We start from the raw sequence: 18,154 nt of genomic DNA, 5'->3' as shown, positions 1-18,154 counted from the left end.
TGGTAGATGTTCAGATTCACCAGGACTCTTCCTAGAGCTGGCTGCCCATCTAAACTGAGCGATCGTGGTGAAGGGTCTCAACCAGGGAGGTGACCACTTGATGGCCAGTCTGTCAGAGCTCCAGCATTTGCCTGTGGAAAGAAGAGAATGTTCCAGATGGACAATCGTCTCTGCAGCAATCCACCAATCAGGCATCAAAGGAATGGTTTCAGGAGAAATCTGTGAATGTCTTTGAGTGGCCCAGTCAGAGCTCAGAACTGAATTTGATTGAATATCTCTGGGGACCTGATGGAGCTTGAGAGGCGCTGGTAAGAGGAATGGGAAAAAAAAAAAAACTGCTCAAAGATACACTGAAAAAAGTGAAACACAGTGCACGTCATTCAAAGTACTTATTTACATTGGTCTAATGGAAAATTGTGGTTTCCAGTTTAAATTTGCTGGAATCACTTTACAAAATCATAAATATACATTGTGAGAAACTAAAAAAATTAGCTGTAACAAATTACATAAATTTTTTTAAGTTGATCCAAAGTATCATTTTTTTCAGTGTAGGTGCTCCCAGCTTAGGGCATCATATTCAATAAGACCAAAAAGTGCATCAACAAGAGTATTGAGCAATGGGTGTGAATATTTAGGCACATGTGATTTCTTTATACATATATATATATATATATATATATATATATATATATATATATATATAAATAAACAAACAAATTTGCAAAAAAAAAAACTCATGTCATTATGGGGTTTTGCGAGTATAAATTTATGCCATTTTGTAATAAGGCTGTAAGCTAACAAAATGTAGACAAAGTGAAGTGCTGTGAATACTTTCCGGCTGCACAGTATACACTGATAATGTGAGTGGGGTATGAGACTGAACTTTTCCCAGTGAAAACTGGTGTTCATCAGGGATATGTTCTGGCTCCTATACTGTTCAGTGCTTGTTTGGACTGGGTGAGGGAAAAACAGTAATTTAGCAGTAGTATGTCACAAGGGCACCAGAAGACACCCCAAGTCCATAATAAATGTTCACCTCAGACAGACAGCAAAGCAGACTTAGTGGTCGTTCATGACAAGGGCAGCAGAGGTCACCATGAACACATAACAAAAATTCACCTCTGTATGAAAAACAGAACAAAACGTAATGGGATTAACAGCACAGGGGGGGGGCAGGGATCACTACTCAAAACCTGGTGATTATTTGATTGAAACACAGTAGCTCAGTTGAATGAAAAACTCACACACACACACACACACTACAAAAACAACTTCAGGAAAAAAAAAAAAAACTGACACCAGGAAAGATCAGTTACCAAACTGTCGCAGGATATTTACGGGTTCATGCTCGAAAAAGAAGCAAGACAATGTTTCAGCGCCAAGTGTCAGGAGGGCAACTGTCAATCATCACCAGAAACACAGAGAAATGCAGTCACTGGGTGGAGCAGAGAGAGAAGAACAACAACTCACAAGGTAAACAAATGGCACAGAATGAAATGGGGCTAGGTGGTGCCAGCTGTGTATGTGTCAACCATGACACAGGTGAGAACCAGTGAACTTCCTATTTTGGGTCAAGATGGCTTTTTTTTAACATTTACAATGACAAGAACAGAAAATTAATAAACACAGGCCTATCAAGTGGCTTATGAGGTCTTGCTGTTAAGCATAGGATCTTGGGGTGGCCTCTGTGGAAAGCAAAAAGTTACAGGTTCACAGCCAAAAGCCTGTATTCCACAGGCTTTTGGCTATTCAAACAATAAGATTAAGTCATGCGTCATCTTTCTATTGGTTATGTGACATGTGTCATTGGATGACCTTAAAAAAAAACAAAAAAAAAGAAGGTCAAAGTCATTAAGAGTGGATATTTCATGCCCTGTGACTGCTGGGATAGGCTCCAACCCCCACACAACCCTTCGTTGGAGCATAAAAAAAAAATGGATTAAAGAATGATTACAGACAAACCTGTAGTTACAATTAAACACTAATATGAAGTCATATCACCTTTGACAGAACTGATCAAATATCAAGGCCACACAGAAGAAGCATAACCATATATTATGGTTTCACTGAACCACAAAGAATGAATTTGTAAGAATCTGTGTCAAGCATGTCATATGTGGGCATTGCACTCTCTGAATTCCCCTTGCAATTGTGTTTGACATCATTCTGGGACGAAAACTAACTGGACAATTGGATGCCGAGCTGTTTCACAGTAAGGTGCGTGTAAATTCCTTGTTTTATTAATCAATCAGCAGGTAAAAGGTCAAGTTAAAAATCAAATCATTTCAAAATGGAAAGGAGTACTACATCTTACTAGTGGGCCATATACTCAAAAGAACATGGAAAGAGAGACCACCAAGACAATTTTGAAGAAGTCACAAGCTTGAGGTGCTCAGTTTGGTTTTATTGCAAGTTTGATACAACTCCTCATTAGCTTTTAAATCTGTTGCAGTGTGATACCTAAAATAAACAGTGATTGTCAGAGTCCAAATATTTGTGGACTTAACAGTATATTGTGGAGAAATGTGGAGTGGAGACCAGTAGCGGAGAGGCGTGTTGATGCTGTAGGGGATGTTTGAATATGTTTCTGCTGTTCAGCTGTGTTTGAATCTGAGATGCAAACTGACTGCAGCTGCAAAAGCTTTTCAGAGCCGCTGTTAAAAATGGCAGGAGGCTCGCGTTTCATTTTCAGAAAAGAAGACTAAAGAACTTTTTTCGACTACTCTGAACACTCATGTCAAAATGGCTTTCCTTTCTTGAAAGAGCTTTCCAAAATGAAAGTGATAGATTCGCCTCTGCCTGTTAATGCACACTGAGTTGTGTTCTTGACAGCTGGCTTTCAACTTGAGCTACTTCTTCACTGCACACCCACATCTATATTATAATAGCCAAGTGGCTTTGGTGTGCATGGCTGTGATCACGCCAAATCTGGGGACAGCTGACATTTTCCGTTTGGTATGCTTACAGTAGTGTTCACAATAATAGTAGTGCTATGTGACTAAAAAGATTAATCCAGGTTTTGAGTATACGAGGTCTGTCCGTAAAGTATCGTACCTTTTTATTTTTTTCAAAAACTATATGGATTTCATTCATATGTTTTTACGTCAGACATGCTTGAACCCTCGTGCGCATGCGTGAGTTTTTCCACGCCTGTCGGTGACGTCATTCGCCTGTGAGCACGCCTTGTGGAAGGAGTGGTCCCGCCCCCTCGTCGGATTTTCATTGTCTGGAAATGGCGGAATTAAAAGGACTTTTTTTCCATCAGAATTTTTTCAGAAGCTGTTAGAGACTGGCACCTGGAAACCATTTGAAAAATTTATCTGGCTTTCAGTGAAAATTTTACGGGCTTCACAGAGAATAAGGACTTTAACTACAGGTTTAAGGACCCCTTTAAAGGACGGTCGGTGCGCCGCGCTGCGAGCTGCGACGAGCTGTCTCTAACAGCTTCTGAAAAAATTCTGATGGAAAAAAAAGTCCTTTTCATTCCGCCATTTCCAGACAATGAAAATCCGACGAGGGGGCGGGACCACTCCTTCCACAAGGCGTGCTCACAGGCGAATGACGTCACCGACAGGCGTGGAAAAACTCACGCATGCGCACGAGGGTTCAAGCATGTCTGACGTAAAAACATATGAATGAAATCCATATAGTTTTTGAAAAAAATAAAAAGGTACGATACTTTACGGACAGACCTCGTATTTCTTATTGTTACATGGGAAACAAGGTACCAGTAGATTCTCACAAATCCAACAAGACCAAGCATTCATGATATGCACACTCTTAAGGCTGTGAAATTGGGCTCTTATAAATACAATAATAGTAGCATCTGCTGTTGATGCTACAAACTCAAAACTATTATGTTCAAACTGCTTATGTAGCAATCCTGTGAATCACTAAACTAGTATTTAGTTGTATAACCACAATTTTTCATGATTTCTTCACATCTGTGAGGCATTCATTTTGTTGGTTTGGAACCAAGATTTTGCTCGTTTACTAGTGTGCTTGGGGTCATTGTCTTGTTGAAACACCCATTTCAAGGGCATGTCCTCTTCAGCATAAGGCAACATGACCTCTTCAAGTATTCTGACATATCCAAACTGATCCATGATATCTGGTAGGCGATATATAGGCCCAACACCATAGTAGGAGAAACATGCCCATATCATGATGCTTGCACCACCATGCTTCACTGTCTTCACTGTGAACTGTGGCTTGAATTCAGAGTTTGGGGGTCGTCTCACAAACCGTCTGCGGCCCTTGGACCCAAAAAGAACAATTTTACTCTCATCAGTCCACAAAATATTCCTCCATTTCTCCCAGTTGATGTGTTCTTTGGCAAATTGTAACCTCTTCTGCACGTCTTTTATTTAACAGATGGACTTTGCGGTGGATTCTTGCAAATAAATTAGCTTCACACAGGCGTCTTCTAACTGTCACAGCACTTACAGGTAACTCCAGACTGTCTTTGATCATCCTGGAGCTGATCACTGGGTGAGCCTTTGCCATTTTGGTTATTCTTCTATCCATTTTGATGGTTGTTTTCCCATTTCCTTCCACGCGTCTCTGGTTTTTTGTCCATTTTAAAGCATTGAAGATCATTGTAGATGAACAGCCTATAATTTTTTGCACCTGCATATAAGTTTTCCCCTCTCCAATCAACTTTTTAATCAAACTGCGCTGTTCTTCTGAACAATGTCTTGAACATCCCATTTTCCTCAGGCTTTCAAAGAGAAAAGCATGTTCAACAGGTGCTGGCTTGATCCTTAAATAGGGGACACCTGATTCACACCTGTTTGTTCCACAAAACTGATGAACTCACTGACTGAATGCCACACTACTATTATTGTGAACACCCCCTTTTCTACTTTTACTAGTAGCCCAATTTCATAGCCTCAAGAGTGTGCATATCATGAATGCTTGGTCTTGTTGGATTTGTGAGAATCTACTGGTACCTTGTTTCCTATGTAACAATAACAAATATACTCAAAACCTGGATTAATCTTTTTGGTCACATAGCACTACTATTATTCTGAACACTACTGTATGTATTTTGAGTCACGGATGAATGCTGCGAAAACCGGAAAGTTGATAGGACTAATATTTTTAGAGAAATTCATTTTACCTAACAAGTGAACAATGGGCATTGTGCTGCAACACACCATGTGAATTTGTGGTTTTATATGTTATTGTGGTTCATATTAGTTTAACTATGTTGGTGTTATTGATTTGTGTTTTGTTGTTCAATTGGTTTCATCAGTTTAGTTAGGTGTCATGTTGTCATTACTATGAATGAAAAGAGTATTGCTTTGATGTCTTCCACCACATCTCTGTTTGTGTGTGTGTACAATTTTAAAGCACCTGCTTGCAGCAGAATGCAGACAAAACAAAAAGCACTGTGTGCGTGTGAGCGATTGGGGAGAGCTGCCATTTGGTATGCTTATGTATTTTGGGTCAAGGATGAACGGTACCAAAATGGAATGTTGATAGGACTAATACTTTTGGAGAAACTATGGATATTAGCTAAACATTGCTAATTACATTCTGGATTAACATGCATTCCAGCAGGGGGTGGAAAATCATCTTTATATTAAAAGTGTGCATGCTTTTATTTAGTAAGTTCAATCAAAACATACAATATAAATTGTAAATACATGGATGACAAGAAAGTGAAGAGTTTTCCCTTGTGGTCCATTTAAAAATCAAATGACAAAATGGAAGTAATAATAACAGTATATCATATATGATAACAAAAACCTAAACAATTTATAAATACATTAAGACAGTAAATTAACATTAAACAAAATTACACAAATAACAGGAAATAAGAAGGGTTGAGTTCCTCTTTTTAAAACATTCTGGACTGACACACCATTCCAACTCATTATAGAAACTTTGCTTAATTTATTGCGACTCCATCAGCTACCTATTTCATAAACACTACCCAATCTAGAGCCCGTGGATCCCCATATATTCTTCTCAACACTGGAAGGCAAAATGAAAATTAGTCATCTTTCAATTGAAATTATAATATCCCAGTCCTTTTGCATTAAGTCACAATAAATATTGTCATTCTTTGTTTATATCACTCATGTGATGAATTATTAAAATCAGTTCCGTGTCATATCAGAGCTCAGAAAAGGAATGTTTCAGCTCCATCAGTGGGCAGAAGAAGTAAAACAATCTAAGCTGAACTGGATTTTTCACCTTCATGCCAGTCAGTATCAAATATAATATCTGACTGACCTTTGACATTGATTTTGAGTTTTGATTCCACAAGGAATATTAAAGATTATATCAGTTAAAAATCCCTCTGTTGCAGTTGGGTTCTGATGTGACCCCAAATGCAGAGAACCAGCAAGATATAGTCAAACAGTGTTCTTTAATCAAAGCCAATTTTAGTTCAAGGTGCAAAGACCAAAAATCAAAATTCAGAGTTAAAGATCACAACAGAAATTACAGATCTAAACCAAGACATCTGACTTTGAAACCATAAACACACAGAAAGCCCAGGGACAAAACCAAACCAGCAACCACTGTGCTGAAAAGCAGAGTTTAAATAGACTGGGATGTGATAACAACTGACTGCAGGTGCACTGATGGCTGAATGAGTTCAGGTGTGAGCACAAACAGCAAGAAAGCCAACCAAAGTAAAACAGGAAGTAGGGTAAACCTGACAAGCCATTCAAAAACAGAAACCAAAGTAGGATATTTAGAAATATACCTCAATAACACTTAGAAACAAGGCTGAAACCAAATACATACTTAAAAAATACATCAGAACTAAAATTACTAAAGAGGTACCCGGACAGACCCAGAAACAATTTCCGGAAGATAAACTTTACCAGAACTAGAATTAGAATTACTGTAGGATAAATACAAAACTGAGAATGCACCACTAGATACCAAAAAACACAGGGGCCAGATAGCAGGGACATGAACCACAACTCTCTCAATGAATGTCCATCTATTCAGCACAGTAGTGAGATGATGGACACCATATTTAAGATCAAATTTAAATGACAAATGTCTTGACCTTAACCTTTAACCCCAACAGTGAATCCCACAACTGTCACTCAGGATTAATTCTGCTTGTGCACAAAAGCTACATTCAGAGCTACATGACTGCAGCCTTTGAACTTTGATCATTTCACCACATTTCAAAGGTCAAAGATCAACCTGTGGGCCACAGACTATTTTAATGGCAGGTTAGAATGCTGACAAGTAAACAATTTGGACCATTTTACCCCAACTGCAGTAAATCTGTAGAACTTGTTTAATGCGACATGTTCACTTGATCTATCATGCATACAAATACAGCTAAATTCCTCAACTCAGAGTGGACAATTAAAAAGGTATCAGTTGAATGTTTTAAGAATGCATAAGAGTGCTTGAGTGCATGCAATGTTAAGAATCTCAGGAACATACGGCCTTCTAACTAATTCCATATGTGCAGCCAAGGTGTAAAATTCAAACAAGCACCCACACAACAAAGCACATGCTGCGCAAATATTCCTACAGAAGTCAGTTGTGATCTTGATGAACATGATCTACCATTAAAACTCAGGAAATTAGAAATGATAAAAGGTTTAATCCATAGTGATATTGTAGAACAGTCTTAGGAGAAGGTGCCAGTGTTGATGGTGATGGTACATTGATCATCATGAATCCTGCTGTCAGAAGAAGGCAGGCGCGGAGCCTACTACAGGCATAACATGGGGGCCAACTACCGGAGGTGGGGTGGTTTTTCTGGCAACTGTAAACAACAGCGAGGCAACTTTAAATTGACATTTTTAAATAATGCGTACATTTGATATTGGTCGTGAGTTGATGAGTAAAAGTGGACCAGCTGCTTCCTGTTATGCCACGTTCACACCAGACGCCACACAATGCCATAAATTCATCATTTGCTGCAGGAGCTGAGTCTGGATGACGGCCACTTTCAGCAGTACTTCTGCCTCTCTAGGACCCAGTTTGAGGACCTCCTGTCCCATTTGCATGCGCACATGTGAACAAAAAAAAAAACTGGCTGCTGCTGCAGTTTCTTGCTCTCCTCTCCAACACTGTCATAATTGTCTTATAAACCAGTCAACATTTGTTTTATTATACATCTGTGTAGTTAATAAAATTATCTTCACGGACGATTTGTTCGCACGCGCACATGTGAACAAAAATAAATAAACTAGCTGCTGCTGCAGTTCATCGGTCTCCTCTCCAACTCTGTCATATTGTGTTAAATAAATAAAGGACAAAAGGGACATAAGTCCTACTCACAGGCTGATTGCCAGAGACAGGACATGTTCACATCAAGTATAAACTCCAGACATCTCCACGTCACTACATATCCAGTCCCTGATTGGTCATCGCGGCGCGACAAGACAAAAAGTTCAGATTTTTCACCTTGGGGAAGAGGGCAACGCAACGCGATATCACGCCAATCGCTCAAAATCACTTTATTCGCATCCACCGCGTCGCATTGTGTGGCTTGGACTTTTGTGGTGCCACAACGCATCCTTCCATAGGGAGTACACGCCACCCTCTCGCCGCCGTTGTTGTGTGGTGTCCAGTGTGAACGCAGCATAAGAGATACAGTCTACAATCTGAATGAAACTTTGAAATCTGAACCTCCTGGTTGAACTTGCTGTTTATGCTACATTTCTTTTATATATAGTATTTGCTGACTGCCCACCCCAGGACAGGTTTGATGCAGAGACTGAGATGAAAACAAAGCTAGCACCTCCCACTTATCCCAAATTCCAGAGAACTGTTAGGGCACAACTAACAATGGTACTGCAACTGGTACTTACAAAAATGAAGAGGTAAAAAGTTCAAAGGAAAAGAAAACAATAGAAAAGTATAACACCAACCTTTTAGGACATAATGATGATGGCGCAACACAAAAGTGGGTCTCCCATTAACTACTACTAAAGAGATCAAAAGTCTGTGTCACTCCCTGTATGTCAAAGTATATGAGTGCCAGGTTTGGCTCAATTCCAAGGTGCCAAATGGACAGTCGAGGTACTACTACTACTAAAGTGATCAATACCCTATGTCACTCCCCGTGTGTCAAAGTACGAGTGTGCCAAATTTGGCTCAATTCCAAGGTGCTGTTTGGACACACACACACACACACATATACAGTTGTCTCTTAGTAAATAGATAAATCGTTAGAGATCATTACAAATTGAGCTGCATGTGTGACCTTCTCGGGTCTCTAGGTTTGGCTGTGAATCAATGATGATCTGGAGCTGAGCTTGAGACAAGAGCTGAAACGTAGTTTCAGGAAATGGTCAAAAGAAGTCTGTGACATTACTGATTAACAAGAGAAATATGGTCAAAAGTTGACTCAGATGTCCTAACATGTCCATGGAAACCAGAGGGATAATGTTAAATGGACTGCATTTATATAGCACTTTCCATCTTTACCAGATGCTCAAAGCCCTTTACAATTATGTTTCACATTCACCCATTCACACAAACATACCGATGCCAGGGTGCTACCATGCAAGGTGCTTACTACACTTCCTTGCAATTGAACATTGAGAAACACTGTTCTCAAACGGTTGGACTATTTCTCACACAGTTGTTCACAAAGTGGTGATCCTCGCCCCATCTTTGCTTGTGAATGGCTGAGCCTTTTGGGGATGCTCCTTTTACACCCAATCATGACACTCTCCTGTTTCCATTTAGGTGTTCTTTGAGCATTCATCAGCTTTCCCAGTCTTTTGTTGCCCCGTCCCAACTACGTTTTACCCAAACGTAGGTGGAGGGTTGACTCAGCATATTTTAATGTCATGTTACCCATGTTAAGTCTCAGTCTCTGTTTCAGCACTGGCTGTCTCTTCTCGTTTCTCTCGGGTGGCATTTGAATGCTGCTGAGTGTCATCGGGTGTCACTCGCTGTCACTCTCCAGCTCTCTGAATCTACCCCGCCACTTCCCTTTGGGCCTTTCAGTCCCACTGCTGTCACACTCTGTTTCTGGTACAACTGTCTTGCCCATTTTGCCTTTTGACCTTGAGTAAGCGAGACACAGGGAGGATGAAGAACAAATTTACCGTGGGTGCACGGCAGTTTTTGCAAGTGTAAACAACTTATTCTCAGTCGGCCCCTTTCTGATCTACTCAGCTCTAAGTCAACAGGCACAAGATAATGTTTATTCCTTCATGCATTCCCCCGGCACGCTCATTGCCCCAAGCAACCGACTCCCGTTTTGCTTTCCTTTGCTGCAAACATTTGCACTGAAGAGAGAGTGAGGCTGCATCTTGCAAAGAAATGATAGAAACGATGTGTCCATCTCGTGAGATATCTCTGTCGCGTTGGAACAGAACCAAGAGGGGGCCTCTTGCTCCTCACATCTTCAGAAGAGCTTTTTCCAATTATACTGCACTCAGGGAGGCCTTACAACTGAGGTACGGAAGTGTGGGATTAGATGATAGAGGTAAAGGAGGAAGTAAATAGGTGAAGAGGTGCACTGGGATGGATAACGACAACTGTGTATGGGGAAAAGCCAGTAGATGTCCAAGAGGTTCCTTTAATTTAGCGTGTGTGGGTCCTAAATGTGTTTTCAGGGAGGAAGAAATAAAGGAGCCTGTCCTCCCTCCAATCTCTCCCAAATCTACTTTACTTCTTCCCTTTCATTGTCCTCTCTTCTATCGTCAGCTCTCTCCCTCTTTCTCCTCGCTGGTTCTCCAGCCGTCTCTTTTCTCCGTGTTATTAGGGCCCGGTAATGAAATGTGGAGTGCCTCGTGTTGGTGCCTGGGCTCTAGCAAACTGTATTAGTGTGTAAATGGTGTGGGGAGTAATAAGAAAGCACTGAGGCCAGCCGGGAAGACTGGACCGTGGCTGTGTGTGCCTGCATGTAATGTGTACGTGCACCAAATGAATAACAAGAGACGACGGGTGGACACGACAGTTTCTGTCTCGGATGCCAATCCTGGGATTGTTAGCCTCCAACAGACGAGAATCTTGGAAAATCTATTCGGTCAGCGGCACACAATCTCACTCATGGCCTAAAGCATCAGTGTCTTTCTGTGGCTTGCTTAATTCAAGTCTATTTAAAGTGATTTTTGCTGGCTTAGCAAAAGGATTTGTGGTTTAATGCTGTATGGATTGACTCCATTAAATCAGCAGTTGCATTTTTCCATCACTAAAATTACTCCATCTTTTTTTTTTTAAGCTGTGGTTTTCAATCCTGATCCTCAGGACACACAGCAGGGCCGGGTTTAAATCCTGTCAGAGAAGAGCTGGTTATAAATCCGATCATATACTGAGCTCACGTTGCTTCCCAGCTGTAATTAGTCTCTGTTTGGGTGTCTAGCATGAAAAAAACGGCAGGGCTTCTGAGTCCAGAGGATAAGGACTGAAAACCACTGATCTAGCATATAATGTCTCTTCTTTTTTTAAACATCCCAGAAGGGGAATACCTGGTGCTTTCTGTAACTCTGTCTCCATGCATAATGTATAAATGCACATTGCTCATTGAAATGGGCCACACCACTGGCTGTGTAATAAAGCGTTGTGTGCGAATGGGGCTCCTTGCCTGAATGATACCTTCCTATTTCCTCTGGCCCGGAGGCCTGAAGAAGGAGGAGAGACAAGACAGACACGCTCCATCCTGTAAATACTCCTTTCATGTTCGGATTTCTTCTTTTCTGCAGATTTGCTGCCTAAGTCGGTGGAAAGTGTCTTCGTCTTTCAGGAGGCAAGTCAAGGTGAACCGAACGCAGCCAACCCGACATACGACGCCATCGTTGTTGAGCAGTGGACCATCGTTGATGTGAGTTTGCCGTCTGGCCTCAGATTCTTCCCGCTGAGTAAATCTGAAGATTTGTCTAAAAAAACCTCTAAGATGTTGGCTTTATATTGTTTATAGTTGTTCCACATGAGTTCTTGTCCTTTTTAACAGTCAGTCCATCTTGCACTGATAACAGTTGTCCCATTGTCACCTTTTCACTAACCTTCCCCCAAACAACCCCAAAGGCAAATCTGCTAAATCTCTTTTTTTTTTGCGATTATGTCACAGTCAATTGTCTTATCAGTAGCAAACAGGCCCTTATCTGCTCACCGATTAGCCTCACTCCTCACCACAGATTCAGACTTGGAAATTGATTCCTGTGTTGTGCTGAAAGATTTGCCGCCACCTTAGTCGGTGCTTATGTGTCCATTTGCCCACCTGCGCGACTTCATACATGTTTGTGCATGTGCCGATGAGATTTTTCTGTCTGCATGTGTTTGTCGATGCTATCTCGATAATTGAATTTAGACTTTCACAGCCGGAGGCTGTCCAAGTGTGAAAGGAGACTTTTGTCTGACAAATGTGCCTCTGTGATCGTCCATCCAGCACTGATGGCCATGTGTGCCAATAAAAACAGCCCTGCAGTCCTCTGGCTGCTGCAGTAGAGTTTTCTGCTCCTCAGAGATGAACTTTAACACTGTTACAGCTGAATGGATTTTAAGGCTACTTCAAAAACCGACAGCCGAACCTCCAGTTTTCCAGGAGCTCCAATCACCTCTTCAGCAGGGACTTTTATCAAAAAAAATGTTTCGCCCCAAATGATCTGCAGCATCCCAAATCAGTTTGGCAGCACAGAGTGCGATTAGAGCCTTAGATGGCCTGTTGTGCTCCACACAGCCATTGACAGGACCAGATGGCGGGATCCCTTTAATTGAATATTGATTTCATTCATTTTTCTTGTCAGACTTTACCAGTTGCTACGTCATAAACATTAGCAAAATGTCAGCTTGCCCACTCTTAGGATCCACACTCCCTCACCCCCACCTGTGTACAGTAAAAGTATAAATTGCCAGTGAGAGAATTTCAACTTCGCTCACAAATGGTTACAGACACCACGCTAAACACAAAGGGGTTTATGCTGGTTTCACAACAGTGTTACTTCACTACACAAGAGTTCACTTTGAAGTGCAATGTGTGGATGTTTTTGATCATTGTGTACAGCCGTGATGGATCAAACAAATAACTTGAGTTATTTATATATATTTAATATATTGATGGTCAGTGATAGTAGAGAAGCTTGAATCTTCGACTGGACTGGGTTGCTTGACGTGAGGACGTTTTGCACAACTAACCAAAAGGTTAGCTTCGATAACCACTAATCAGCTAACTGAAAAGTTATCTTTTATAACGCTTAACCGATAAAAAAAATTATCAGAAGCTACAGCTAACCGCTAACCGATAACTTTCAGTATTGTCTCCGGTACACTCTTAGCTACTGTGAAGCTGATTTTGAGTTTAAACACCGCCAATGCTTCTGATAGAATCAAAGACCATCACAAACCCAAACACAGCCATTGAGTCAGCACTTTTGTCTTTGTACACCCATAATGCAGTTTGACATCTGTGTGTGTGTTAATATGTTCAAAACCTCAGAATTAGTGCATTATTTTAAAATTAAAAGATATGTGTTATATTTTCACTTTGTACAAATAACAGAGTTGACATTAATGTCATTAAACTATCCGGATTAATTTGGTTTATAAATCAAAACCATGAGTCAAACCTGCTTTCCTTTTGAGGACTTCGGCCTCACAGCTGGACTGCTGTATGCTGTAAAGGGTAATGACTTTTATTTGTTTTTTTTCTGTAGCAGCCTGGTGGCTAGGCACTAGGGTTGCCAACCGTCCCTTGAAAAACGGAATCGTCCCTTATTTGGAAATAAAAGTGTGCGTTCCGTATTGACCTGAAACGGGACGCAGTTTGTCCCGTATTTCTGTGAGAATCAAAAAGTCTGTAAAATGTCAATGGAATTGACTGGCGCTTTATATGGAAACTTACGGTAAATTTGATCCCAGCCCCTCTCCTGCTTTTCACCAGTGAGCTGACAGACACGAGTTGACAATACAGAATCAATCAATCAATCAATTTTATTTATATAGCGCCAAATCACAACAAACAGTTGCCCCAAGGCGCTTTATATTATAAGGCAAGGCCATACAATAATTACGTAAAAACCCCAACAGTCAAAACGACCCCCTGTGAGCAAGCACTTGGCGACAGTGGGAAGGAAAAACTCCCTTTTAACAGGAAGAAACCTCCAGCAGAACCAGGCTCAGGGAGGGGCAGTCTTCTGCTGGGACTGGTTGGGGCTGAGGGAGAGAACCAGGAAAAAGACATGCTGTGGAGGGGAGCAGAGATCAATCACTAATGATTAAATGCAGAGTGGTGCATACAAAGCAAAAAGAGAAAGAAACACTCAGTGCATCATGGGAACCCCCCAGCTGTCTAAGTCTATAGCAGCATAACTAAGGGATGGTTCAGGGTCACCTGATCCAGCCCTAACTATAAGCTTTAGCAAAAAGGAAAGTTTTAAGCCTAATCTTAAAAATAGAGAGGGTGTCTGTCTCCCTGATCTGAATTGGGAGCTGGTTCTACGGGAGAGGAGCCTGAAAGCTGAAGGCTCTGCCTCCCATTCTACTCTTACAAACCCTAGGAACTACAAGTAAGCCTGCAGTCTGAGAGCGAAGCGCTCTATTGGGGTGATATGGTACTATGAGGTCCCTAAGATAAGATGGGACCTGATTATTCAAAACCTTATAAGTAAGAAGAAGAATTTTAAATTCTATTCTAGAATTAACAGGAAGCCAATGAAGAGAGGCCAATATGTGTTGTGTGGGCCGCTGAAGAGGAGGTACTGCTGGCCCACCACCACCAGAGGGCACCCTGCCTGGAGTGCGGGCTCCAGGCACTAGAGGGCGCTGCCGCCTCACAGGAGCAGCCGGGGTGACAGCTGACACTCATCACCTATGACAGCTGTCACCACTCATCGGATCAGCATCGGTATATCAGCAAGACGTCATCTCCACCTCTTTGCCGAGATATTGTTCTACCTGGAAGGTAACGTACCTCAGCTGACTGTTTGACAGTATTCTTTTGTGACTTTGTGCGTTGTATTGTGGACTACTTTTCCAACGAGAGGTGGAGGTAGCTTTCCTGCCGTACGGATTCCTGGGTGCAAACGCGCCCTCATTTAATTGCTTTTTGTTCCTCGCCAGCAGTACCAGGTCCGACACGCGGAGGCAGTGGCCACCTGGGAGTTCAGGACTTGGCGGCTCCAGTATTCCCGGGGTCTGGTGGCGGAGGAAATCGTGTGGTTCCGGTTCTGCTTTGGACAGGCGTCTCCTATCTTCGAGCCTGCCCACACGACACCTTTGTGAATTGACTCTTGTCTATTGTTGTAATCTGTTGTATTTGTTGTGCACATTCACAACAGTAAAGTGTTGTTATTTGACCTACTCCATTGTCCGTTCATTTGCGCCCCCTGTTGTGGGTCCGTGTACCTACACTTTCCCAACAAATATGGGTGAGATATGCTCTCTCCTTCTAGTCCCTGTTAGTGCTCTAGCTGCAGCATTTTGAATTAACTGAAGGCTTTTCAGGAAACTTTTAGGACAACCTGATAATAATGAATTACAATAGTCCAGCCTAGAGGAAATAAATGCATGAATTAGTTTTTCAGCATCACTCTGAGACAAGACCTTTCTAATTTTAGAGATATTGCGTAAATGCAAAAAAGCAGTCCTACATATTTGTTTAATATGCGCATTGAATGACATATCCTGATCAAAAATGACTCCAAGATTTCTCACAGTATTACTAGAGGTCAGGGTAATGCCATCCAGAGTAAGGATCTGGTTAGACACCATGTTTCTAAGATTTGTGGGGCCAAGTACAATAACTTCAGTTTTATCTGAGTTTAAAAACAGGAAATTAGAGGTCATCCATGTCTTCATGTCTGTAAGACAATCCTGCAGTTTAGCTAATTGGTGTGTGTCCTCTGGCTTCATGGATAGATAAAACTGGGTATCATCTGCGTAACAATGAAAATTTAAGCAATGCCGTCTAATAATACTGCCTAAGGGAAGCATGTATAAAGTGAATAAAATTGGTCCTAGCACAGAACCTTGTGGAACTCCATAATTAACCTTAGTCTGTGAAGAAGATTCCCCATTTACATGAACAAATTGTAATCTATTAGATAAATATGATTCAAACCACCGCAGCACAGTGCCTTTAATACCTATGGCATGCTCTAATCTCTGTAATAACAAAGCAGCATGGCTGATATCGATACAGACACCGACACTGGCACTGCAGATATGCCTACGGACAGCAATGTCTGTAACGTCTTTACTACTACTCCTAAAAAAAAAAACACAAAAAGAATGCAAAAATACAGGGGAGAATGAGAAAAGGAAAATGGCTGGGTGGAAAAGGTGCACGACAACAGTATTGTTTACTTTTCAGACTTTATTTTTTGCACTTTTTATTACACTAAATGTGTAAATGTGCACTGTTACATTGTTTTGGATGATGCAAATTTTCTATTGGGTTTTTTTTTTTTTGTTAATTTATACAATTTTAAGTTAAGCAATAGCACTACAGAGATTTATTTTTAAAGAAGACAGAATGCTCATATTGAAATTGAGTGAAAATTTATTTTGCACTAAAAATAAATTGCTAAATAATAATTTGTTTTCCACGTGTTCATATCAGAACAAATGCATGTATGCATCTACCTAAATTCAGGGTCAAGTCAACAGTCAAATGGTTAAAAATCATTTCACACAGACGCTGGGAAGGGTGAAGGCAATGGTCAGTCGGCCGGTCGGCCCTGGCGGTGAGGTGTCCCTTATTTATTTTTCAGAGAGTTGGCAACCCTACTAGGCCCCTTCTGCTGGGGTAGAGTTGAACTCAGCTCCTGTTAGCTGCGTCACTGCTGCAAAATACACAGCAGACAGGAGCCAACAGGGTTTATAAATGTTTTTCACCATTACTAACTATGTAAAAAATGTTAGGGGTTAGAAGCTAATTGGTCTGCTGATGGTTTTTGAAGTTAGCTGAAAAGCTAATCCACTAACAAAAAAGTTAGCTTCAATAATTAGCAGTTAGCGGAACTGTGTCCACCACTGGCAAATAGGAATTGCAGTTGCAAAACTGTGAGAGCAGATACTGGACAACAAAAGAGCCTTTACCAGATAGACATAGACAATGAAAGAGCTGTAAGTATAGTTAGAGAGATATTTACCACCAGTTGGGTTTGGATGACTGTTTGGCTTCTGGAGGCCAAGGCTCCATGGTGTCTCAACGTGCACTGAGAGAGACTGAGAAGAAAACTATAATGAAGTATAAAGCAGATCATACATTGATTGTGGGTGTTTTTGTTTTGTTTTTCCTTTTACATCAGCATCTCTTCTATCTTTAATTTCGGCTTAGTCTGACAGGTGGCTGGGTGTATGACTGATAAAAGACCCAAAAGGAGCTGATTCATTGAGTGCAATCATTTATAGTTGTCAAGTGTGGGTGTGTCTTCTCAGGGTCAGTCTGTGTTCATCACTGCTGAAAAGGAGCCATTTTCTCTGTGTGCTATTTGTAAAAAGTTATGACTATTCAAGATTGGCAAGTGAAACCTGACAAGCTTACAATGGGCTCAGCTCGACCGGAGTTTCTTTCAAGCAGTGGCGATGAGTCACAGTATGTATGCATTTGTGGCATTACCGATCATCTTTAGTGTTGGTCGGCTGTACTGTGACAAAACACAACAGAGATGTGACGCAAATTAATAAAAGACAATGGTTAAAAATATACACACGTCAAAACATGCAACGGTGAAATTCTCATGATGCTGTGGTAACGGTTTCAGAATACAGCCTGGAGGAAATAAAACTGCATTAAACATAAGCCAAGGAAAGAAATTAAAAGCATATACAGAGCAAGTACTGCAGATTGGAGCTTTTAGTCTGCATAAAAATGCCATCAGCACTGAACCACTCACCCAGACATTTATATAAGCTTTCAAATTCCAAGAATAATAAGGCAATGCAGATTTCATGCAAGTGCTTTAAATCGATTTAAAGAAGATATATTATGCAAAATATATATATATATATATATTTTTTTTTCCCAACAGCCTTTTACGGAGCAGACTATTTCACAGAGTAATGGGATAAGGAGTTGGCCTACTAATACAGTATGCCATCCGGGTTTGATTCCTGGTCAGGCAACATGACTGTGTACTTGAATAAGACACTTCATCTTCATTGTGCCATTGTACCCAGCTCTAAATGGATGCTGGCCTTTGAAGTAACCTGCAGTGGACTGGTGGCCTAGACAGACACTAATGTGCTTTTCACCAAGGAATCT

At 41.0% G+C, this 18,154-nt stretch overlaps 1 protein-coding gene across 1 annotated transcript in view; it reads left to right on the top strand.

Moving 5' to 3' along the window:
- The window catches only part of LOC117514004 (raftlin-like), a 365,659-nt gene that overhangs the window by 305,083 nt on the left and 42,422 nt on the right, over window positions 1-18,154 (top strand). Inside the window, exon 7 of the mRNA XM_034174289.1 lies at window positions 11,655-11,773. Within this exon, the coding sequence (XP_034030180.1) occupies window positions 11,655-11,773 (119 nt within the window). The remainder of the gene's footprint in view (window positions 1-11,654; window positions 11,774-18,154) is intronic.

Source organism: Thalassophryne amazonica, chromosome 7 (genome assembly GCF_902500255.1).
Source record: "Thalassophryne amazonica chromosome 7, fThaAma1.1, whole genome shotgun sequence".
In the NCBI taxonomy this organism is placed as follows: Eukaryota; Metazoa; Chordata; class Actinopteri; order Batrachoidiformes; family Batrachoididae; genus Thalassophryne; species Thalassophryne amazonica.
The sequence above is the reverse complement of the archived record's forward strand: the minus strand, read 5'-3'. Positions and strand labels throughout refer to the sequence as shown.